General features: G+C 39.9%; 1 protein-coding gene across 1 annotated transcript in view; it reads left to right on the plus strand.

Annotated features, from left to right (window-relative positions):
- The first annotated feature begins 317 nt into the window (after positions 1-317).
- The window catches only part of LOC149836556 (uncharacterized), a 36,015-nt gene continuing 9,092 nt past the window's right edge, over positions 318-27,240 (plus strand). The window contains exons 1-3 of the mRNA XM_090005431.1: positions 318-653; positions 12,116-12,238; positions 26,791-26,910. Of these exons, the coding sequence (XP_089861557.1) occupies positions 617-653; positions 12,116-12,238; positions 26,791-26,910 (280 nt within the window). The 5' untranslated portion in view covers positions 318-616. The remainder of the gene's footprint in view (positions 654-12,115; positions 12,239-26,790; positions 26,911-27,240) is intronic.

Consider the following 27,240-nt stretch of genomic DNA (forward strand, 5'->3'; position numbering starts at 1 on the left):
CGGATTTGGATTTGGATGGTGACAACCTCATAGTATTTTCATTTTTACATGAAAACGGATTCAGACATCCAATAAAATCGGATATTTCTTGGATCCAGTAGCAAAAAATCAAAACCATATCTACGCATCCAATTATAATCAGATATCGTTTTAGCTTACCAAATGTCACTAAAGAGAATCAAATTCGGTCAGATATTGGAGAAAATTGGATGGTTAAAGTTCGTTTTTTTTTTTTTGAAAAACTAAAAAGTATTTTGTGGGACACATAAAAGAAGATCAAAAGTTTGGGGGCATATGAAAAATACCCATAAAAAAAGATAAAAATCTAGGAAAAAAGAATCGGTCTAGTGTTTGGCAGCAGCAGGGGAGTCCAACGATCTGACCTCCGAGCTTCCATGTGCCCGCGGAACCCGCTGGAAAAACACCACACCCGCCGGAATCCGACGCCTCGGCTTTCCCCCTCGTCTTCTTCTTCCACCGCCGCTGCCGTCGAGTCCTCCTCCTTCTGATTGGCGGAATGGCGGTGACTCGTCCCTCTTTGCTTCTCTAATCTTCGTCCCTCCTCCTCCTCCTATTCTCTTTCTTTTGTGATTGGGAAAAATTTGGAGCGGAACGAATGGGGTGCGTCGGATCGTCGCAGAGTAACGCTGAAGGTTGGTTGATCAATTCGTTTTCGATGGAATTTTTATTTTATTGTTCCACGGAATTGAGCGTGAATCTTGTCCTCCACTCTTCATCTTCTTCTTCTCGTGTGATGATGATTCTTGATTCTTGTATTGATTAATTTCGTTTTTTGTAGAGTTCAGCTGTTACGATTGCTTCCTTCTTTTTTCTTTTTTAATTTAGTAGATTTTTATTTAGTACAATTGCTGATTTCGTGTTTACGAAGACATTGGAATCCATCAGTCTGTTAAAGCTTCGATGAATGTTTTCTCTGTATCTCTCTCTTGCTTACTTGTCCCGATTTCGTGCGCGTTATGACTAAATTAATGTTTTTGGGTGTTATAATTTTTATTTTAATGCTGAAAACTATACAAGATTGCTAAGGCATTGATGTTAGCATTTTCCGAAAGGCTAACGAAGAGATTTTATCGATGAATTTTATGGAAATCGTGAATTCCGGAGAAAGAAAATCCCCATATTCATGGGGTACGATTGTTATATTTTAGGGGACGCGACACAATCTAGCTATTTGAACACATTATTCTCTTGTTATTGTTAGTTTTGCTCAATTTTCACTTTGGGGTTATTGTTAAAATGGATATCAAGAGAGCAGAACCAAAGGCAAAGAAGACGATATGAATGAATGAAGTTTTTCTATGTTTCCATTCAAATGAAGATATGCTTGTATACGCTACTACGTTACATTTCCTGTCACATAGAATACAATCCCACTAATTTAGCCAAACAAATAAGGAAACTAAGCAATATAACAGAAATACGGGTCACGTCTATCTTTAGGATACAATCATACTCCAAGGATCACGATGGATAAAATCAATCTCCAAGAGTTACGTCTGGTGTCCTGCGCGTCAGCACATTTTACCATCTTTCCTTTGGTAAAATCCAACAGTTATCTTTGTTCTGGCCTCTTGGTTGTGCAAGCTTCTCTTTACCTGCTCACTGCTGTGTTTTTTCTTTGGGGGAGTATCATATATGAAATACGGTTTTACCTGATGAGAATTGGGTACTTGAATTTAGATGCTCAGTGCATGTTTACATCGTCTTCCTTCTAAAAGGCTAGTGGTTTTCAAATGTCAGATATTTGTTTGTCTTTTTTTCTGAGGGTTTTTTGTTTGGTGGTTTAATCTTTCGCTGGAGAAGGATGGACTTTTCATGCCACACAAGAATAAGGCCTTCATCATCTCATCTTGGTCTCAATCTACCACTTGCTCTGAAGAAAGTTTTCCACCGGCACCTCTACTTATAGTCTTATATTGCTTCTCTAGTTTTGTTATTTTTTAATCATATTTTTTCATTTGGATTCTCTTTGGTAGAAGTTTCTTGTTCTGTTTCTGATTTTTTTTATTGAATATATACATATAGAGACGGTCATGTCATCAAACAGCTAAAGTGTCTGATACAAATCCAACACTTTTTGAGCCGCTGATCGTCCGCGGGATCAGCGGCGCAAAAAATTGTGTTTTTTCACTTTTTAGTGGCGGTCAGGAACCACCGCTAAAGAGTCTTCTTTTGAAAAAAATTTGATGCACGGCGGGCAGATGATCTCGGCAGATGATATGCTCTTTCCTATATATATATATATATATATATATATATATATATATATAGAGAGAGAGAGAGAGAGAGAGAGAGAGAGAGTAGTAACTTCTAACCGCTGTGCTAACCAGGCTTTTGAAGGGTTTTCCCATGCATTACTTAAATCTGACTGTACAGATGTGTTCGACACAGTCGATTTACTAGTAAATGACACTTGGATCGTGTATGAAAAACATGATTTTTTAAGCCTTGAATGTTTAGAAAAATCTTAGACCGTTGATTTTTTAAACTTTATAAAAATCTACTATCGGTATTGAATGATCCAAGAGTCAATTCCTATAAAATCAAGCACGTAGAACGCATCTGTACGGTTAGATTTAAGGAAAACATGGAAAACCCTTTTGAAAGCCCCTTAACAGCTACCACATTCTCTCTCTCTCTCTCTCTCTCTCTCTATATATATATATATATATATATATATAGAGAGAGAGAGAGAGAGAGAGAGAGAGAGAGAGAGCCGAAAGTAATTCAACATTACCACTCATGAAGATCAACAAAATGTTGAACCCATGAACTGAACAAGAACAAAAGCCAAAACAAATAAAGAAAGCACAAGAGAAAAGAACATTAGACAGATAAAATGGGCTCACGCCATAGCCGCGTGCCCAGATTGTGACAAAGGATAGGTAGCATCAGCAGGAGGGAGTGGAAGATCACTAAGATGCATACGCAAGATCGCATAAACATCTACCAAAATTTTATGCACCAGGTTTTGAATGTTAACTCGAATATGACGAAAATGAACATCGTTACGCGCCATCCAAACAAACCACCAAGAGGTAAGCAACCACGTCCGCCAGATGAACCTCCACCTCTTGCTGCGCCTAATACAAACCGGCCCCAATATCAGATCTAGCGCAAATGACTCCTCCTTAACAAATACTTCCGGATGCCTCCAGGTTCTACTAAAGATTTCCATAAATATTGGGCAAGACCAGAACAAGTGAAACGTAGATTCTTCTGCAGCTTGACAAAGCACGCACCAACTCGGTAGTTGAATGCCCCACTTCTTTAAATTACTGTGGGTCTGGATCCTATCGTGCAAAATTAACCAAGCCAGGACTCGCGAACGGGGGAAGGACCCTTCGCCCAAAGCACATCCTCGGGCAACCAATCAGCCCCTGGCGGTAGCAACGATCTATAGACTTTCTTGGTGAGAAACTCTCCGCTTGGAGCCAACGCCCACTGCAACCACTGACCAAAATTTCCGGAGACCTCAAAATGGTCTCTAAAGCAGGCTAAAGCCCTCAACCACGATTTACGCTAGTGCAAGAGCGCCAAACCTCGGGTTCCCAGACGAACCGGAATAAGAGTTGGATCCCCATATTTAGCAAGAAGAAAACTAGCACAAGGGTTATCCGGTTGGTGGGCCAACCAACATTGCTTGGCGACAAGAACAATGCTTCGCAGTCTGGGTACCGGGATGCCTAAACCACCCATACGCCGAGGTAGAACCACCGAACGCCAACCAATCAAGTGACGCTTACCTGTGAGTTTACACCCAGACCAAAGAAAGTCTGCCAGCAAGCGCGTCAGCTGCTTCTCTACTCCCACAGGCATCACAAACAGAGACATGAAAAATTCTGGAATAGTTGAAAGAACATGTCTGACTAAGGTTAGACGTCCAGCGCTAGAGAGATAAGACGACTGCCACGAAAGCAATTTGCGCTTCACTTTTTGAAGCGTCGGAGCCCAAGCCGCTGAAGATAGAGGCTTCACTTGTAACGGCAAGCCAAGGTACATAATAGGCAAGTTAGAAGTAGTGCAATTAAAAATTCTCTTTCCAGCTGCAAGCATATTGGCATTAACATTGAACATGGTAATAGAGCATTTGGTCTCATTTAGAGAAAGCCCAGACATGGAGAGAAAGAACTGAATGATAAGCTTGAACCTGAGCATCTGTTGAACATTTGCACGACAAAAAATGATCATATCATCAGCATAAGTAAGAATATGACCCGGGAAGTCGGAAACCTGCAAAGGATCAATGAAACCCGATACAACAGCCCGCTTAAGCAAGACCACAAGACCCTCAGCAACTGCATTGAACAACAAAGGTGATAGGGGGCACCCTTGCCGCAAACCCCGCCCTAGCTTGAACCGGTCTCCTCTAATACCATTGATATTTAACATGGCCTGGGCATTTGAGACCAACTCTCTCACCCAACCAGAAAAACGACGACCAATACCGAAATTTGCTAACATTTGAAATAAGAATGGCCAATGCACAGAGTCAAAAGCTTTATGAAAGTCTAATTTAAGGACAAAGTAAGGTTGACCGCTATGCTGCAAGGAATGGACCACCTCGGACGCCATGATGAACGAGTGCTGGACCCTCTTATTACGGATAAAGGCGAACTGAGAGTCTGAAAAAATCTGGTTAGCCACCGATTTCAACCTATTCGCCAAAACTTTGGCAAACATCCGATAGAGAGCACTCATAACTGAGATAGGTCGGAATCGAGAAATATCATTGGCCTCATCATCTTTCGGAATGAGCGAAATAATAGCAACATGCAAATGATAAGGCAGTCTGGAGTTACGATGAAACTCATCGAACATACTCACCACGTCTGATTTAACACAGTCCCAAAAGATTCTAAAAAAGTCGACATGAAACCCGTCAATGCCAGGCGCTTTCCAACCCGACAGATCCTTAATGGCCGAAAAAATCTCATCTTCAGAGAACCTTCTTTGCATATATCTGGCTTGCTCAAGCTGAATTGAGCCAACTAGGAAATTACCAAAGACACCCTCCGTAGTTAACGAAGCAGAATATAAGTCCTTAAAGTATAGCGAGACTGCCGGATTAACGTGCTGATTGAGATAAGAAACACCCTCAATGGAGATAGAAGGAACAACCTTCCTCCTATGACGATGGGAAGCATATGAGTGAAAAAATTTAGTGTTGCCATCACCAGCCGCAAGCCATTTCACCCTAGACCTTTGCTTCCAACGAATTTCGTCTTTGATCCTCCAGTTTTTCAAGAGCATGGTTAATTCTAAGGACCTGGCCTGAAGATTGAGAAGTTGCAAATCAGAAAGAGAGTCAGGAGAAGACATAGACTGATACAACTGAGAAATCTCTTGATCCCATGCGGCTATTTGCTGAAATTTCTCCACCTTACGACTATGAAGCCAAGCTTTGATATCCTTAGCTAGACGAGAAAGCTTATTTTGAACACGAAGCGCGGCCCAATGCACATCAACAGTTTTGTTCCAAGAATTAGTAACAACCGTGAGAAAATCTGGCTCCTGAAGCCACCATTCTTCAAACGCAAAGCTCCTAGTGGGTTGAAAGCCATCTCCCCAATGAGTGATGATCTGCCCATGATCCGAGATAGAGGGAGCAAACAACACACACTTAACGTCGGGAATGAGGTCCAAAAAATTATGTGTGACAAAGACCCTATCAAGGACCCTACAGCACGGACGGGACCGCATATTCGACCAAGAGAAGCGCTCCCCGGTTAAAGGAATAGGGTAGAGAGAATGACGGTGAACAAAGTCTTGGAAACCTCGCATAGAGGGATTGGGAATTACGAGGTTATTAGAGTCATGTATAGATAACAAACAATTGAAATCCCCCATAAGAAGGTGACAATCCGCGCTGGAAACGACAACCCTATCCAAATCATCCCAAAAAGCGGGCCTCATGGCGGCGAGATTAGGACCATAAACAACAGAAACCACTACTCTTCTATCAACTGCCTGCAAATTGAAAGCAACAGACAAAGAGAAAAGACCCACATCCAGCTGTGATAAATTTAAAGACTGCTTTCCCAAGATAAGGATACCGCCTGCATGATTTACCGCTGGCTTATAGAAATAGTCAGCTCCCTGCCAGATGCTAGAAACGACCACGAGCGAGATGACCTCCATTTTAGTTTCACATAAAGCAAGAAGGTCGGGCTTTTGCTCCCTAACCCAATTAGCCAGAAACAGGCGTTTAGTGGGACAATTTAAGCCCCTAACATTCCAACAAACAGTCTTCATGGAACAAAATCTGGAAAAACCCGTGGTTGGTGGCACCGAGATGACCTTCTTGGGGACCTAGCATCGGTAGCCGAAACAATTAATGAAGGCCTCCTTCTTCGCTGACCACCAGCACTGACAGACGACCTCAAATGACCATCGAAAATGCCCAACTGCTCGCAATCTGCTCCACCAGAGTTGCAGAGAGAGTCCCCAATGATCGCAGAAATATCTGAAATCATAGAATCCATATCAACAGCTATCGCTTGCAGCTGTGAAGATGAGAGAGAGATATCCAGCAACTTAGCTGCATCGACAACTGTGACACCCAGGGGTTGTGGACTAGGATGCTGCTGACCCTGTGCTGGACTAATGAAGGAGACCGCGTCTGGCGGAATACCAAAAGATTTGGTAGAAGAAAAAACCTCAGAGACATAATGCGATACAGGGAAAGGACGAGGAACCGAGGAGCCAAGCACCATGCATCTGATTGCCATGTTGGTTCTAACATTAAACGCAATAAGATTGATAACCAGATAGTCATAGCGCCTGGAGGGAAAAATAATAAGGGACGATAGCAAATTCGTCCTTTGTCCATCACGCGCAAGCCTGCCCAACCGCGCCTCCAAGCTGAAATGACAATTGGTACAAAGAGAAGCAGATACCAGGCCTCGAGCTTGAGAAAAAGTTGACGACTGAACTCCATTAGAGAAAGCATTGCTATCATGGTCAAATATTTGTGGGCTCACCCTAGACAAAGCTCGCGATGACGAGGATGGCAAAAAATTTCTCTGCTTCCCACGAGCATACCTACCCAACCGCGCCATCAGTCCGCCACGAGAATTAGCGCTAAAAGAATCAGACGTCGAGCTCTGAGCATTATAAATAGTGAGCGGCAAATCTCCAAGAGATGAAGCATTGATGGCAGACCCAAATGCTTTGGGGCCCACCCCTGGCAGAACTTGCAAAGGTTGGGAGATGCCATCAAAAGCTGGCGAAGAGTCTAACATAGATGGAGCAATAGACGGAAAAGATAGCCCAAAGTGCTGCGGCTCGACTGGGACCCAGATAGACCCAATCTTGACAGCATTAAATGAAATCGCCGGGTTGTGGAGATTGCCAATCTGCACCCATGGCGAGAAGCATAATTTTTGGGAAGGCCGTTCAGGATTCCGATTTGCCGGATGACGCACCACCCCAGAAAAATCTTTAGAGACTAGATTCATCCCCGATGAATGAGAATGAGAGGGGTTAGATCGTCTTCGCTTCCAGACTGGGTGCCGACGAGAGAGAAAAGATAAGCCGCACTTATGACAATCACAACGTTTATGAAAATTCAAAGAAAAACAATTAGCACACCACCAATCCCCCGGCCTGGCACGACTCAACTGAGATCTATAACGAATAGCATGGAAGGAGCTTTGCCAAGTAGATGAGACCTGCTTCCATCCTCGATCAGCAACCCATTCTGGAAGCTCACGAATGAAGAAAGGAGAAACAAGCAAAGCCTTAACAGAGCACGCTTCGAGAGGCTCCCGTCTAATAGCTCGCAGGAAAAACCTAATGTCTGAAATACGAAGAGAGCCCACATCTAGGCATGATTGGAAGGACTCCGAAAGCTTAGAGAAGAACCAACGATTGAGTCTGAAAGGCAAGACGACATCCAATCCCCATCGGCGAAGCACAAAAGCTGCACCCCAATCGTTCACTGCTTCCTTGATGAAAAGTAGGGCTCGCTGGTTGACCCTCAATGGGAGATCGGGAGCAAGTCCCCAAAAACGGCTAGACGAGGGGCGCATAACCGAAAGACGAAAGGCACCGATGAAGGAGCCTACGAAACTCTGAAAAAGGAAATAAACAAGATAGAGGCACACCTGCGAGGGTCGGGGGCTCCGGTGGTGATCGGCACGACCAACCAACGCAGCACAAGATAGGGCAACCTCCGTTCGAGTCTGCAGCGTTCGACGAAACTGGAAAACCACCGGAGGCAAACGTCGACGGTTCCTGGGCTCAGAATGGCAGCATCGGCCTTCCCTTCGGCACCGGAGAGAAGAGAGAAAAACGAAACCGTGGCTCCCACGGGTTATGCAGCAATAAGCACCGCGCTGCTCGCCAAACCCAAAACTGGAGGAAGGCTGAAGCCGCTGGATGTGTGGCTACACGGCTCAAGCAAACACGAGGTCCCACCGAGAGGATCGACTTGGGTTTGAGAAGAAAAGGAAAACAGTGGGGTCGCCGAATGGAGGCAGCGGTGGTGCATCGTCAGTGGAAAAAAAATCAGGGGAAGAACAAGACATCGTGAGCCGAGGGAGGCAGCTCAGGCATGGTGGATGTCGCGTGTGGCCGAGTTGGTGTTAGCAGCAAACAGAAAATGGAGCGGAGTTGGGGTTGTCGGCTGGTGGTTGCTGCTCAGGGCGGCCGTGCACAGGGAGATGATTCCACCGCCAGGACTAGTCGGCAACGGCTACATCAGAAGGGTTCAGCCATCTCCAAGGAAAGAGGGGATTAAGAGTCTAAAGACGGAAAGAGGGGACTCGCTCGCCATATGGTGGCCATCCTCCACTAGGGATCAGTGTTTCGGCGGAAGGGTTCGTCGGACCGACGGGGGAGTGAGGCGGCAAAGAATGTGGTGGCGGGCGGGGTCGGATGGGATGGCTGGAGAACAAATCTAAAGAGGGGGAGCGTGGCACCGGAAACAGGGAAACAAAACAAAACAGAGAGAGTTAGGTGCCGCCGGCCTGTTGGCGGCCCCGACGGGGGAGTGAGGTGGAACCGGCCGGATAATCACCGGCGGCGGTAGTCGGTGGCTGGAGGAGGAGACGGGTGAGGGGGGAAGAATGTGGTGTCGTGTGAGGGTTTCCGAGCAAAGAGAGAGTGACAGAGAGAGAGAGAGAGAGAGAGAGAGAGAGAGAGAGAGAGAGAGCAGAGAGAGAGAGAGAGAGAGAGAGAGAGAGAGAGAGAGCTCACTACCTTCTCTTGCAACAGATTGAATATGTCATCCAACTCCCATAGCCTACTCTTCGAAATTTCTATTGGGTTTTCTTCACAAACTATGTCCCTCCCCATTTCTCGGAGAAGATCATGCATACGAAACCGATTGCTACTGTCCACCTTAATGAGAGACCTATTCTGAAGGGTTTCAATTGCAGCTTCAGGATTCCATTTACGATCTTGCCACAAATAAAATCAATTTGTGGCAAGAGAGAGAGAGAGAGAGAGAGAGAGAGAGAGAAGTTGGTAGCTGCCTACCACTTTTTTGGCCTACCACGAGTCTACCACATGATAATCTGCATTTTCGGGTTGATTTTCACAAATCTTACCCTGCAGATCTATTTGACATGGTTGATTTGTTAGGAAATGACATTTGGATCATGTTTTTTCGATAAAAAACATTAATTTTTAAGTTTTTAATATTTATGAAAATTTTAGTCCGTTGATTTTTAAATCATAAAACCTATGTCCGTGTCATAATCGAACAATCCAAGAGTCAAATCAAGCATGCAAATCACATTTGTACGATCAGATTTAAGGAAAACATAGAAACACCCTTCGAAATCCTAGTAGGTTGGCGGTAGGCCAGAAAAGTGATAGGCAGCTACCACCTACTCATATATAGTGATGCAAACATGCTAAATGGGTTTGTTGGCTCTTTCAATGCTTTTTTTGTGATTCCGACCCTATAGATGTGTTCAACATGATCGATTTACTAACAATCGGTGCCCAAATCATGTATTTTAGATGAAAGAAACAAAGTTTAGAGCCTCAACAAATTTACAAAGATTTTAGATCGTCGATTTTTCTAACCTTATACCCCACCCATGTGTCAGAATCAAATGCTCTAAGAGCCTATAAAATAAATTATGTAGATCACATCCGTATGGTCAGAATTTAAAAATAAAACGAAAATAGCTCAAAAAACCCATGTAGCATGTTTGCATCACTCTCTCTCCACCTATATATAACATCCTATTTGAGTCAACTTTAACACATGAAAACAGTAAATGGAACATGCTAAACATCATCCAAAGGTTAGATTTTGTTTTTGGAGCTTCAATCTATGTAAATCAAGTGTATACAACCGCAAGTTATGGTGGTACAGTACCCACCATAGAAGCACCATATATATATATATATATATATATATATATATATATATGGTGGTACAGTACCCACCATAGAAGCACCATATATATATGGTGCTTCTATGGTGGGTACTGTACCACCATAACTTGCGGTTGTATACACTTGATTTACATAGATTGAAGCTCCAAAAACAAAATCTAACCTTTGGATGATGTTTAGCATGTTCCATTTACTGTTTTCATGTGTTAAAGTTGACTCAAATAGGATGTTTTATACCATTTCTAAACCACCCTTATTTTTATGAACTGTGAGCCATTGATTTTTTGCCATCTCAAAAATGAATCTTATGGTGTATTAGAGATGATAAACTTTATAACATATTAAATAAACCGTGCTAAACACATCTTATTTTTAGATCACTGTCACCAATATGGATGATATTTTGGAAATATCGCGAGAAATACCAATATTTTAAGGTAGCTGATATTAAAGGGAATATCTCATGATATTTTCAAAATATCGGGATATCATCACGATATTTTTGGGAAAATTCTTTTTTTTTTTAAGTTTGCATTTCTTATTTTTTATTTCTTTATATTTTAAAACTTTTAAAACATGTTTCTTTATATTTTTAGAAGAAGAACAATGCAAAACTTATTATTTTATTATCTTTTTTGTTGTTATTTATATATATTTTTTCAATTTTTTAAACTCACAAGATATTCTCGAGATTTATCGATTTTTGAAAATCTCTCCGTGAAATGCCAAAAAATTACCTTTAATGATACATGTGACTATGGTTTAGATCTACCATTTGGTGGCTAGATCCATACAAATGTACCACCATAAGATATCATGGTACAAAACCACCAGATATTTTCCCATATACATATATGAGAAATGGAAACCTACCAGATAGAAAACGGACCAACCCTACACACTAGTAAAATTTTCGGTGTTTTTTTGAAATTCTGACCTTACAGATGTGTTCAACATGATTGATTTACTAGAAATTGACACTTGGATAATGCATTTTGGATGAAAAAAATGGTATTTGAAGCCTAAAAAAATTATGAAAATTATAGATTGTTGATTTTCGAACCTTATAAAAACCTATCCATGCATCGTAATCAAAATCCAAGTGTCAATTTCTAGTAAATCAATCATGCTGAACACATCTGTAAGGTCAGAATTTTGAAAAAACACTGAAAATTGACGGTCCCAAGCAATCTGGTACCATCTGGTAGGGGGATGCAGTTGGGTAGCTTCCCACTACTCATATATATATATATATATATATATATATATATATATATATATATATAATTTTGTTCTCCTTATTTGTGTCATCCGCAATACAAGACTAGCATGGAATTTTTGAAATTGTGTTATAGGAAATTAAAGGCAGAAAAATTGTTAATTTCCACGATATACCATGGATATTATGCTCACTCTCTCTCTCACACACACTCACACGCATGACAAACAAGTTCATCATCTTTTTGCCCATAAACACCATGGTGTTTTTTTTTTGCTTTGTGAAACCAATGGTGGTTCATTTATTAGTATGGCATTACATTAGCTTACATGTTTCCTTACAAGTAAACAACATCTAAAAATTTTCTATTGGTCATAGCTATGCCTTCCAGTTTGTAGGTCTAGAGGATTAAAGCATGTTTCAGATACATCAGTAGTTTCTGTTCCCTTCAATGCTATTTGATAAAATAAGTTGATTTTTTTGGAGTTTGCTAAAGTCCAAAGGATTTGTTTCTTTCAGAGACTATTAAAAAACTAAGGAAGCCAAAGGCTTGGAAGCATCCCCAACCTCTCACTAGGACACAACTAACGCAAATGCGTGACGAATTTTGGGATACAGCTCCCCACTATGGTGGTCAGAAAGGTGAAATGTTTCACGCATACTATCAATTTATCATGTTATACATGCCTGTTGAGCAAACCTGCTTCAAATGTTTACCTTCACTTGCAGCAATTTCACATAATCAAAATGATGTCAAAATGCTTTTTACCATGTGTAATCCTTGTTCTTTTTTCCAAAAGGTAACAAGGAAAACATTTTAGAATATTAAATGTGCATAGCGAGGTTTTGAGGTGTTGAAATAACTGAAATCAAATATATTGTTGATAAGGGGAGGAAGGGTAACTGAAGTTGGTAGCAGAAACAAAGGAAAACAAAGCAAGAAGAGCAAAGAAAAAGAGGAGAAGAGTAAGAGAACAATAACTTGCATAAATAGAATGAGTTTGGGAAGATGACAGCTCTATCATCTAAACATTATGATCTTAGCATACTTTTCTAAGATGAAATGCTATATCAACAAACTTAAATATAATGGTTCATATAATAAATTTAACCATGATATACCAAAAATTGTTATAAACTTAAGTGAAAAATGGCATCCTAGTTGGCATGTAATATAAGGGCCTGTTTGGAATCTAGGATCTGGGATAAGAGTTGATGCATTTGGCAAAAAGTTGGTCAAACTACATTTAAAATGTGTGTGTGTGTGTGTGTATATATATATATATATATATATATATATATAGTTGTAAATGGGTGCAACCCTCAGGGGTATTTTTATCTTTTAATCATATGTAATTAGCACAGTCCACTAGGGACTTTTTTTTTGTATTTTTCTTCTTCTATTTTTCTTTTTTCTTTTATTATTTTGACCAAGGTTTTTTTGGACCTTTTCATGGAGTCATTAGGACCTTCCCCAGCGGTTATAAATATGACCGTTGGGGACCTCCCAACGGCTCTCTGGGAGCCCCCCTTTGGTCCTCTTTGGTGTATAAATAAGGGACTTTATCCCCTCTCAAACCCAATGCTTTTTAGCACTCCATTAATCAATTTGTTATTTATTTTATGTTTTTGTATTGTGATCTTGTGCTTAAGCATAGGATAAAGGTTGGGTGGATGAAATGGAAAAGTGCAATTGGAGTGTTGTGCGATCGTAGAATGCCATTGCGGTTGAAGGGAAAGTTTTATCGGACGACTATTAGGCCCGCTTTACTATATTGTACAGAATGTTGGGCTGCCAAGAGACATCATATTCAAAAAATGAGTGTAGCTGAGATGCGTATGCTGAGATGGATGTGTGGAAATACAATAAAAGATAAGATTCGGAACGAGGAGATACGAAAGAAGGTAGGCGTTGCACCCATTGAAAATAAGATGAGAGAGAATCGTTTACGGTGGTTTGGACATATTCGGCGAAGGCCTAATGATGCTCCAGTGAGAAGGATGGAGAAATGGGAAAATATATTAGTTAAAAGAGGTCGGGGTAGGCCTAGGAAGACATGGATGAAGGTGATAGGAAAGGATATGAATGCTTTGAACCTCATCGAGGACATGGCATTGGATAGAAATGATTGGAGGAGAAGGATTCATGTGGGAGACCCAGAATGATTTTATTTTTTGGTTCATATCGCCGACCCCAATTGTTTTGGGATGAAGGCGTAGTTGTTGTTGTTGATCTTGTGCTTAAGCACTTTGTGGTTCTATGTATCTTGCCCATTAGTGGCTTCATTATTGTGTGGTTGAGATTTCTCTATAGCCTCTTGTGAGTTTGTATTTCATTTCATGGTATTAGAGCCCATTGGGTTCTTTTGATCTTGGGGGGCTTGTTCGTGGTGATTGAAGATCGTGTGCTCTTGATTAAGTGTGTTGCATCCTCTTCTTTACCCATCAATTTTTCGTCACCGAGCATGAAGCAAGAATATAGCTCTCCTACAAACTCAATGGGAGCCAACTATATGATGTGGGCTTCGAACATGAAAAATCACCTCAAAAGCAAAAAACTTTGGGGATTCATGATGGGTACTACTATTGAGCCCTCTTTAAAGCTTACCAAAATCAAAGAAGGTATTGAGAAGGCCCTTGAAGGAGAAGATTGAGTTAAAGTTATTCATGAACACTAAATAAAGGTAGAAGATTGGGAAAACAATCATGCTAAAATTTTTGCATGATTCATGAACAATGTTGACCTATGTCACATGGGTGCGGGCGCGGGTGCGGGGATTCATCACTTCCAAAAAACCCGGGTGCGGGGGTGTGGCAGGGGCAAAAATGTAAATATATATATAAGGGGGTCCGGGGGTTCCCCCGACGCGGGTTTTTTCAAATTTCATTTTATATACAGCTGCACGATAGCGCACCAGGTCATGTAGATATGAGTACAACCCCAATATGATGTTATTTAAAATCCATGTCTAAGAATAATGTCAGATTTGGATCAGAGATCTAAACAAATCCAATCCATTTGCAGCCCTAGCATTGGATGCTGGTTTGTGAGATTTTATTTCACAAGTTTATTAGTCTTCATAGGCCACGTCGATCTGTAACAAGTTCATGCTTAAGAGCAGATCTTGGTTACTGTGGCTTCTATCTCGTGAGGAGAAGAGTTCGTCAGGAGAACAGTGAATGCTAATAGCCATCCAGGCTACCACCATCATATTATCATTTATTATGGAGAGAGTACCACCATCATTATCATTTATTATGGAGAGAGAGCAAGGCTACCACCATCATTATCATTTATTATGGAGAGAGAAAATCCTTTACGAAAAAGAAGGATTTTGAAAAGGCAGGAGCAGCAACAACTGTCAGCAGATTTTTTTTAAAAAAAAATTTCGCAGCCCATTTCATAGGGCAATTTTTTTTTTTTTAAAAATGAACCTAAATGATCCTGGGTGCGGTCAACGCACCCAGGATCGGGTTGACCACACCCAGTGCCACACCCGCTCCCGCGTCGAGTCACGTCGACGCGGGTGCGGCACCCTGCTAGCCGAATCCTTGTGACATAGATGTTGACTTAAATATATGTGCCAACATTGCTAAGTTTAGTAGAGCCAATGAAGTTTGGTTCTTTCTTAAGAGTATGTATACCCAAAAGGATCTTTCTAGATAATATTTTTGTCAAGAGAAGATTAGAACCACTAAACAAAGGGACGTGTGTTCATGATTATTTTAGCGTTTTGTTCATTTTTGGGACAAATTGTCTCTACTTGAGCTAAAATGCGTGGCTCTCAAAGATATTGAGCTTAAAAGAGAGCAAATTGATAAAGAACACTTCTTTCAATTCCATAGTCTAAGACCGGAATTTGGGTTCTCTCTTCTTCTTAGGACCAAGGCTATGCCTCTTGAAGATGCTTTTGCCGAGGTATGTCAAGAAGATATTCGCCTTGGCATGACTAATAAAAGTGATGATGTTTTGACCGTTACTAGGTCGGGCATTAATGTAAGGGCTTATAAGCCCCCCCCCCCCCCACACACACACACACACTTTGTAAAACAAAATAACTATAATAGTTGATCCAACTATACTAGTGGATATAGGAAATATGCTATTTGTCACTATTGTAATGAACTGGGACATATTAGACCACTTTGCCTCAAGCTTAAAGCCAAAATCCCTTCCGTTGACAAAATCACACCCAAGAAAGAACAATCTAGCAAGAATAAAGGAGATATCAAAGACACTCTTACTCAAATATCGAATACACTTCAACAACTTCTCAAATCATCTTCTACTTCGGGTGCTGCCATTACATCTTCTTCATATCCTCTATGTATATAAATTCTTGACTCGGGTGCTTCCTTTCATATAGCCCCTCATAAGAATTCTCTTTCCAAAGTTTGCACTAATTCTACTTTATCTTATTTTTCAACCGCCGATAGAACCTCTCTGAAAATAAATAGTATTAGAACTCTTGATTCTAAAACTTCTCAAAATTCTCAAAAATTTATTGTTCGAAAAATAAAGGTTCCAAAATTAAATTTAAATATTTTTTTCATCTCTCAAATTTTCGACTATGATTGCAAAATTGTTTTCTTATCTAAAGATTGTATCGTGCAAGTTCTCCAGTTAGGGAAGCTGATTGGGCAAGTCCATAGGAGAGCCGGTTTTTACTTTATGAATTTTTTGTTACTTCCACCCAAATCATTTTGTAATTACGTACAAGACAAAAATATTGATACTTGGCATAAGAGACTTGGACATCCTAGTTTTTCGAAGATGTAAGTCTTTCTTTTTTTGAAAAATATTTGTAATAAAAAAGATATATCTTGTAAAGATTACATTTTTTGAAAAATGAAAGCTATTTTTTTTCCTCATAAATCTTTTGTTTCTACTCGACCTTTTGAATTAATGCATTTGGATGTATAGGGTCCTTCACCCGTTATATCAAAAGAAAGTTACTTCTATTATGTTATTTTTGTGGATGATTTCATAAGATACACATGGGTTCATTTTCTAAATCTTAAATCCGATGTGTTATCTTTCTTTAAGAAATTTTATATAATGATTAAAAATCAATCCCTTAGTAACATATCTATACTTAGGTTGAATTCCGGAGGTGAATATTGTAATGAGATATTGCGGAAATATAAAGAGTGCTTATAAGCACTTACAACAATGAATAAAAGAGACAATATCACAAGTCCACTAAGGGACAATACAAACATAAGCCCTTAAGAAGGCAACAATATAAAAAGCCTCTTATTGAAAAGAGAGATAGCTCTCAAGAATGCCTACATACAAGGGGTTCACCCCTATTTATACAAGAGGGAGTGGAAGGAAAAGGAAGGCCAAGGGCCTCAAAAGAAGAGCCCAAAAGGGGGCTCCCATGGAGTCGTTGGGAGCCCCCAACGGTCACATTTGTGACCGTTGGGGGCTTCAACGACTCTATGGTTGGAGCCCCTTTTGGTTCCTAGTGTCTTATTCATAACACCAGGCTAGTGTGCCAAATGCATGTGTACCCATGCCAAAAATAATGCCAATCATAAGCATGTCATTTCGCAATCATATGCATCCTTATTATGTGTGTTACCTCCATCACAGACGTGTATTCACCAATGCATACCTCCTCTGAGTGGGTGAGTGTGCACAAAAATTACACATTATCACCGAGCATACATGCTCACAAAATATCAATAAACAACACATGATCACGTTCATGATTGCATATCCAGGACAATGCAAATACTAAAATTTTGCATCTCTATATATCAAAAGTGAAAATTTCTACATATGCTAGAGTAGTTGGTCGGGTTTATCAATCCCGAACCGGGCAACCTACCAACTAACTAGTCAATTCAATCCAGCCGACTGGGCCTGTCAACCAGTCCAACCGACTGGATCAGCTGGAGTTGACCCTCCAACAGATCAACCGATTATGCTGAAACTGCATGGACCTTAAAAAAAAATAGTTTGCACAATTATCTTAATGCACACAAGGATCGACTAACATGATCATATCATTATCCATAGCTCAGGGTTTCAGGAAACATTCATATGGTGCTTATACATAAATCCTATGATAAATCTGTCTATCAAACTCCATTATGTATGTAATACAGGGACAGACCTGATAACTTTCATGCATGAGCACCACTATCAACCTATCATGGATGAACAAGATTAACATAGAATCAACCATTACAAACACAGTTACATACCTACACAGGAGAAAATTTTACATATATAAGTTAAGAGAACCTGTGACAGAATTTTAAATCAACATATATGCATACCATGTATAAGTGAAAAAAAATATACTTATATTATTATTTTTTCTTTTCTATTCCATTCCATACCCAGCCGATTGCACAGGTCTAATCCCAACCATGGTGTCTCTTCTGAATGTGTAAAAACAATCTTGTTTTATGATCGGAATTGCCGATCTACCCGAATCAAGCTTCACTTAGCGTGAATCGATATTCAGGAGAGGCACATATTATAATGTATCAGCTCAGCGTGATCTCAGCTCAAGAAAACAAAAAAAGAAAATATGCAACCCCATATGAAAGGTATACCCAGTTTAAATCCTAAACATAAAACGAGTTGGACTATGTAATGACAGTCTAACTTAGGTTCATGTTCACCCATTACTTGGTGGAACAAACTCAGCGTGAACCCCCCACAATTGTAGATTTTATGCCCTGACGTAAATCTGGTTCAAGAACACGGATCCAATCCAAGGACACGATGCCCAAGTTGAAATAATGACATTAATTTAAACAAAAAAAAACTAAGATCTCAACAAAAAGGAAATCAATTCTTTTAGATTCACTAAGATACACAATTTTTTTTTCTTAAAAAGAAAGGGGAAAGTAGACAGAAAGCAATCAATCGAGCCATGGAGAGCGACCCACGGTTCGCCCTCCATGTCTCTTAGGGCACACAACCATATAGGGTTTTTTCCCATGGATTCTCATCTCCAAACACTACATGGAATCAAATCGATATTTGATCCCTTATCTAGATTCAAGAGGAGCATCATACCTCTTTCGATGCTTTTTCGACGATCAGAGACTGTCGTCGCGATAGAAGGGTCGGTTGAGGTCACTCTCTCCATTGTCGAGCTCGGGTCGAGGGGGAAACAACGAGGAGGAGGTGGAAAAGGGAGCTTCCCTCGACGAGAGTGGAGTAAATGCCTGCCGTGGGTAGGAAGCCGACGACGGTGGCTCTGACCTTGCGCACGAAAACGAGAGGGAGCTGAAAGAGAGAGCAGGGTGAAGAGGGCGAGACCCTCTCCATCCCCCTTTTATCAAACCGACCCCCTCCCTCTCTCTCTCCGAGAAGAACGGGGTTGGTTACACCTTCTGTAACCCCCCCCCCTCTCCCCTTTCGATCTTTGCAAGAATCGTGCCCTAGGCACGATTCTTGTTTTCTTTGTTTTATAAAGCACAACCCAGGTCCGGGTCCGAACCCCTCAACTCGGGATTTGGATCCGGGCTAAATAGGAATGTGGGTCCAGTCATACAAATAACGGTGGATCCACGAGTTGGATCCAATTGGGTCCAACTGTGGATTAAACACAAAAAAATAAATAATGATTTTCTTTATTTATTTTATTATGATTATATATATATTATAATATATGTATATGGATATATGGATCCAGAAGGTGGATCCCATACCCATCTATGCACTATCTTAAATAGTTATCACTTGAATAATTTAATTAATTAAAATTATTGCACTTATATATACATATAAGCTTATGCGAGATAAATACATACGTAAAGATTCCTTTATGGGTCCTGGATCCGAAACTTGGATCCCAGGCCCAAATCACAATATTATGAAATTTGTATATAATATTTCTAACTAAATGCCTAAAAATTGCGGTTATTATACTCAATCCATGAACACAGAGTATATGCTGGTGAATTTTCTTCTTCTTTGGGGTTGTATATGCTCTTGAGGGTCAGATTCAAGTTGTGTGCTACACAAGGAGTCTAAAAAATATGAGGATACTCACTCTCCAAACTCAATGTTGCATTTTTACAAACTAGAGTGTTGTCTGTAACGATTTATTCTACTTTCTGATCACCCACTTCTTTTATTACTTCTATAAATAACCCCTTCAAATACTCAACATTTTTATATTCTCCAGATGCATCAACTGCTTTCAAGAATACTGAGCCACTAAGCGAAGAAGCAATGAAATTGATTAGTGGACGCCTTTGAATATCTGTCCACCTATCAGAAACAATGAAAACTCTATTTTGCTCCCATGAATATTTTTTAATCTCTAGCAATCTCTCAACATTTGCCCTCTTTTCTGCAAGAAGTGTGGTTCGTAGTTTTTCTGAGCTTAGAAGTATATAGCAACTAAAATTATGATTTGCCAAAAAAGTAACTAAATCCTTCCAATAAGGATTTTTAGCTGCATTAAATGGGAGTGAACTAGAATAAAAATACCTTCCTACTTTTCTATCCATCTCCTCTCTTTCATATGTATTGAATGTTGCTTGTATCATTCCTCTTCCTCTACCTCCTATATCCACTTTTCTTTTCTTTTATCATCTTCTTGGTGGCTTAAAAATGACACTAATTGCACAATAATCACTTATTGTCTTTCTGTTCTTATATTCTTCTTGTATTATTTTCGCATTGCCTCAACAATTCTTCTGCATCCTGAAATGCATCAACAAATGAGCCTTAACTCTTGTGTAAGACCCAACAAAATCTCTTTCACAGAGCTTGCATCGAAATCTCTTATTTCCACCACCTCCTCCAGTTTTTGCAAGTTTATCTACGTGCGTCCATAGTGGCCCTCCATCATCACATATTGCAGCTAAAGAACTTGAATCAACACTCTCATTACAATTACCAGCAACACTAGCAGCAGAACTCACATGTGGGGATGAGGATGATGCAAGTCCTTTCACTTTATCTGACATTTTTGTCCTGAAAACAAATAAAATGTTATATTAAAATCAATTATGCGCACAAGCAAGATTAAAAATATTGAGTGCAAGGTCAATAACACATACAATAAGTTCTAAAAAATATAGTAGTAGTACGTATAAATAAATACCGAAAGAGTTCTTAAATAAAAACTGTATGTACATGGCATTAAAAACTGCATGTACAAGTGTTACCAAAACCGTATGTACATAGGCACTAAAAACTGCGTGTACATGGCATCATCTAAAACAGATATACATGTTCACAACAAAAAGAAAACACACGTACCTCTTTATTAAAACACATACATCATAAAAATTGTATGTAAATATGCAACAATAATGATGCAGGTACATAGACTTTTTAGAGAAAACATATATACCTCTACACATACAGGTTTGCATAACAACAAATATACATAGCTAACAGAAAAAAAAAACAAGCAAACAACCTACTGATATGCATGAAAATCCCAACACACAGTATATCCAGATTTACAGGAGCAATGCATACGTGCGCAATACAGAGAAACAATTAAATTGCACCTGTGCATAGTAAAATAACGAACAACATATAGGTAAACAAGGAATATAGAATTTTTGCATGAATCCTAAAACCCATTCCAATCCCTATTTGAATTTGAACCCTAACATGAGCATCTGTCAAACAAAGTTTTTTTTTCCTAAAATCCAACATGCAACAACAACAACAACAACAACAACAACAACAACAACAACAACTACGCCTTCATCCCAAAACAATTGGGGTCGGCGATATGAACCAAAAAAGAAAATCATTCTCCTCCAATCATTTCTATCCAATGCCATGTCCTCGGTGAGGTTCAAAGCATTCATATCCTTTCCTATCATCTCTATCCAAGTCTTCCTAGCCCTACCCTGACCTCTTTTAACTAATATATTTTCCCTTTTCTCCATCCTTCTAACTGGAGCATCATTAGGCCTTCGCCGAATATGTCCAAACCACCGTAAACGATTCTCTCTCATCTTATTTTCAATGGGTTCAACGCCTACCTTCTTAGGTATCTTCTCGTTCCAAATCTTATCTTTTATTGTATTTCCACACATCCATCTAAGCATATGCATCTCAGCTACACTCAATTTTTTTAATATGATATCTCTTGGCGGCCTAACATTCCGTACCATATAGTAAAGTGGGCCTAATGGTCGTCCTATAAAACTTTTCCTTCAACCGCAATGGCATTCTACGACCGCACAACACTCCAGTTGCACTTTTCCATTTCATCCACCCAACCTTTATCCTATGATTTACATCTCCATCAATTTCTCTATACTGAATGATAGATCCCAAATATTTGAAACAATCATCCACCGGTATTTCTTGCCCACCAAGCTTCACTACACTCCCATCACTACTTCGTTGCTTACTAAACCGACATTCCATATATTCTGTCTTACTCTTACTCAACTTAAAACCTCTTGCATCCAATATCTGTCTCTATAGTTTTAACTTAGCATTAACCCCAACTCTAGACTCATCAATCAAAACAATATCATCAGCAAACAACATACACCACGACACATTTTCTTGAATTGATCTCGTAAGCTCATCCATCACTATAGCAAATAGGAAAGGGCTTAAAGCAGATCCTTGATGTAACCCAACTGTTATAGGAAAATTGGTTGTCACCCCTCCACAATTGTCCCTAGGTACTCTATCATATGCCTTCTCCAAATCAATAAAAACCATATGCAAATATTTGTTCCTCTCTTTATATCTCTCAATAAGTTGTCTAAGAAGATGTATAGCTTCCATAGTTGATCTTCCAGGCATAAAACCAAATTGATTCTCCGATATCATGACAACCTTTCTCAACCTAGACTCAATCACCCTCTCCCAAAGTTTCATAGTATGACTCATGAGTTTTATACCATGATAGTTTGTGCAATCTTGTATATCACTCTTATTCTTATATAGAGGCACCAAAGTACCCTTCCTCCACTCATTAGGCATCTTATTTGTCCGCCAAATCTTGTTAAAAAGATTTGTTTACCATTTTAAACCTTTCTCTCCCAAGCATTTCCAAGCCTCGATAGGTATACCATCTGGGCCAACTGCCTTTCTTGATTTCATTTTCTTCAAAACCTCTGCAATTTTTTTCTTTTGAATCTTGCACATGAAGTCACGATTTATCTTATGAAAAGGAATGGAGAAGTCTCCAAGATCCTGAGCATGACTTCCATTAAATAACTTATCAAAATAATCTTTCCATCTCTCCTTAATCTCCTCATCTTTGACTAAAACCCTTTGCGTTTCATCTTTGATACATCTAACCATACCCAGATCCCTCGATTTCCTATCTCTCATCTTTGCAAGCCTATAAATATCCTTCTCGCCCTCTTTGGTATCCAACTTGTCATAAACCTTTTTATATACCTTATTCCTTGCGTTTCGAACTACTTTTTTAGCTTCCTTCTTTGCTATCATATACTTCTTCAAATTCTCATTATCACGACTCTTACTTAGATTTCTATAACTCTCTTTTAACCTTAATAGCTAATTTGACATCCTCGTTCCACCATGATGTATCCTTACCTAGCGGTGCACCGCCTTTAGACTCACCAAATACCTCCTTAGCCACCTTTCTCATGCCACCCGCTATCTTATTCCACATTGATTCTGAATCATCCTCGAGACACCAATCAGCTTCCTTAACTACCTGCTCTACAAGCATTCCTTGTTTAGCTCCTTTCAGTGCCCACCACTTAATTCTAGGATCTATCCTACATCTATCCCTTTTGCGGCATTTTCTAATTCTAAGATCTAAAATTAAGACTCTATGTTGTGTAGCTACACTTTCTCCCGGTATAACCTTACAATCGATGCAACAACCCCTATCTCTCTTTCTAAGTAGGAAAAAATCTATCTGACTCGTATTAACCCCACTTTTAAATGTTACTAGGTGAGACTCCCTCTTCCTAAACCAAGTCTTTGCTAAGATCATATCATAGGACAAACCAAAATCTAAAATCCTTTCTCCACTTTCGTTTCTTTCTCCTATACCATAGCCTCCATGGATACTCTCAAATCCATCCCTACTAATGCCTACATGTCCATTAAGGTCACCGCCGATGAAAAACTTTTCTCCATAAGATATCCCTTGTACTACTCAATCTAAATCTTCCCAAAATTGACGTTTAATGAAATCATCTAAACCTACTTGAGGTGCATAAACACTAATAATATTAATAATATTCGTATCTAATACTAATTTAATAAGTAAAATCCTATCACCCTTCCTACGGACCTCAACTACATTATCTATAAACTCACGACTCATAACAATCCCTACTCCATATCTATTCCTATTTATTCCTGTATACCAAATCTTATATCCCCAAGGTTCTATCACTTTTGCTTTCTCACCTACCCATTTGGTCTCTTGTAGACATAAAATATCAATCTTTCTCCTACATATAACATCTACTAACTCTACCAACTTACCAGTTAAAGACTCTATGTTCCAAGTGGCTAACCTAATTTTATGGTCTTGGACTAACTTCTTTACCCCCACCCGTCCAACAAAGTGAGGGAACCCTTGCCTATTTGACACCACACCCGGGCACCGGTGTGACGCGTCGCTTCTGGGCGACGACCTAGCAACCCTTGCCCATTTATCACTGCCTCCGGGCCTATAGAGTACAATGCGTCGCTCATTAGGGAACGCCCTAACGAAATTCCCATATTGATTCATATTCATAGGGTATGACTAAGTTTTTATGCTGGCTGTCACTGGCCTACCGCAACCCTCCTCCTTTATCCGGGCTTGGGACCGACAGTGTATAACTTAACAGTTATACACAGGCGGAGTTTCCTATTTATTCCTAAAATCCAACATGAACCTCTGTGAAAAAAATTTTCTGATTCTCGTTGCTTTAAAACTCAACGTGAACATCTATAAATAAAACCAGATTTTCAACACCTAAAATTTCAGTTTTTTTATCAATCTAAAATACAAGTTTTGCATTAATTAAAAATACAGATTTTTCATCATCTAAAATACAGATTTTGCATCATCTAAATGAGAGAGATTGAAGGAAAGAATAAGAGAGAGAGAGAGAGAGAATGTGTACCAGATGGTGTCGCTCAAGGTCATCGCCGGCATCGGGGTAGGGAGACTGGTCGTCGTCGGCATTGGGGTCGGGTCGTGTCCAGCGTCGGGGTCAGGTCGTCGCCGGCTTTGGGGTCGGGTCATCACACAGTCGAGATCGGGAGGAGAGGTCTGAAGGAGTGGTTGGGAGGATTAGGGCAAAAAATTTTTGCCCTAATCCTCCTCTCAGCCCTTTTTTATCAGGCTTCTTTTTTTTTTTAAGTCCAAACGTTGGACATTTTTGACCCTGGGTGCGTTGACTTCACCCAGGGTCGGGTTGACCGCACCAGGTGCCACACCCGTGTCGCGTCGACGCGGGTGCGGCACCTGGTTGGCCGAATCCCTGTGACTTAGGTTGTAGGTGGATACATGTAACATACACAAAAATGGAGTCCCAAAAATTATCCATTCTGATTTCACAAAAAACAGGACATCAGCTCATGTGCACCAGTGGGGTAACCTTTTGAGTTTTGACGTTGGAAAGTATGATTTCTGGTTTCCAAGGCACTGAGCAACCTAGATCTTGAAAAGTAGACCGTCAAATGTAGAAAAGTTCTAAGTTTTTTCCAGGACAACCGACAAAAAATGTATGTAAGAAGCATCCTGTGAAGTGGATGGATGTGTGGGAATGTTTGTGCAATTATATGGAATTCATAGGTTTTGTTTGTTTGATCATATGATAATGTTCAGCATGAATTTCTTATTCTATTAGGCCCCGTTTTCATGCTGGAAAAATATTTTGAAGAAAAAAGTAGGATAAAAGTTTTATGGGAAAAAGTCAAAATTTTCTACATTTGACCTTTTTTTACTGTATAAATGAGCCAAAACTGACTAAAAGTTCAGGTTAAAGTTTTTCCACTTTGCTAGAAACATGGAGTTTTACATTGGTCCAACGGTCCAACCATTTTGGAACAAGTGTTTCCTTCTTTCAAAACTTTATCCTACAATCAAATATGGCCTTATTGTTTTTTGCCTTGTTACTGCTACTATTTATTGGTTTTTTTTCTGGTCATTGCTACTATGTTCTGATCCTTTACATGAACATCAATAATATTACTGTGGTCCACAAGAGTTCAGTATGTAACACTGGAACGACTTCATGATTCCTGATGTGGAAAACGTGATTCCATCCAAGGGAAGACATGATTTCTTGTATTTATAAAGAAGCTTAGTGTAGTTCAGGGGCATGTTTCCTATCTTATAATTGAGAATCATGTATATAGGATGCTAGGCTTCCGACAAATTTGAGATGTTTTACGCTTTTTCTGCTTGAGGTAACTATTGATCAGTCAAGGGAGCTTCCAAGGACTAGAACAAAATTAAGTTAATATGAAGTCTACTATATATGTGATGCTTGTTCTTTGAGAAGTGATGGTTGCAAGTGCAGGGACTCCTGTAAGTTCCTGGAATAACCAATGGAGTGGGGGGGGGGGGATCTTTTTACAGGATATAAACAAGCTTGAGAAAATCACAAAACCAGCATGTATTGGGAAAAAAAGATGTGATTTTTATAAAGGGATGGAAAGACACTTCAAAATACAGGTGGCATCTACAGGTTTGGAATTCGGAGGATTGACTCAGCTGGGACATATAATAGATTGACTGAGTGAACTGCTTGACTGACTGACCCTGATGATTTCTGTCTGCAAAGTTTGACCTCTTCAATCATCTGCAGCCACATTAACGGTCATTATGCCAGAAGAGTCGGACTTGGCTTACATCATTGATTGATCAGAGAATGTCATGCATCTTGACAGAATCTATAGGTGACTGAGGATCAATTTTGAGTCTCATTCCATTCATAAGTCTGAGCTCTTGATATTGACACATTAATATCCTATCGAGTAATATATCTGCCATAAGTATGTGTTTGTTTTCTTTTTAATGTGTAATGCATATATGCACAAATATGTTTACTGCCGTATTTTCAGGTCATCCTCAGGGTGCACACATTGTTCCTTTAGTCTGTGTTGAGTAAACTCTTAAATTTGGCCCTTGTTTTGAGTGACTCCTTACCCCAGTGTGTTTGGCAGCAGAGCAAACTTTTGACTACAAATGTTATCCTTCCCTGGTTTCTACTTCATTTCAACTTTCTTTGCTGTTGACCAGAAATTTGGGATGCACTTAGAGCTGCAGCAGAAGCTGATTTAAGCCTAGCTCAGGCTATTGTGGATAGTGCTGGCATCATCGTTACAAGTGTGGACATGACAATCTGCTATGATGAGAGAGGTAAACCATGCCTGCTCACTTGAGAAAGATGACATGAATAAAAGGGCTTGATTTGCTGCAAGTCTTACTCAGAAACTTGGCATGGACAGACTGAGTGTACTAGTCTTGTCTCCATGCAAGGACTGGACCAACTCTCCTATGGAGTCTGGCAACGTGGTCTGTAAATTGTTCAGATCCAGTTATGTCCCTGTTAGTTTCCAGTTTGCTTGTACACTCATTTGTGCATATTAGGAACCTGAGTGTCAAGCATGTTACCTAAATCCATTGGCCAGCCTGGTCCATTTTGAAATAGAACAAGATGTGCACAATCACAATGCCAACAAAGGGCTA

The sequence above is a fragment of the Nuphar pumila genome, chromosome 5 (genome assembly GCF_984573655.1).
Source record: "Nuphar pumila chromosome 5, dmNupPumi1.hap1.1, whole genome shotgun sequence".
NCBI lineage: Eukaryota > Viridiplantae > Streptophyta > Magnoliopsida > Nymphaeales > Nymphaeaceae > Nuphar > Nuphar pumila.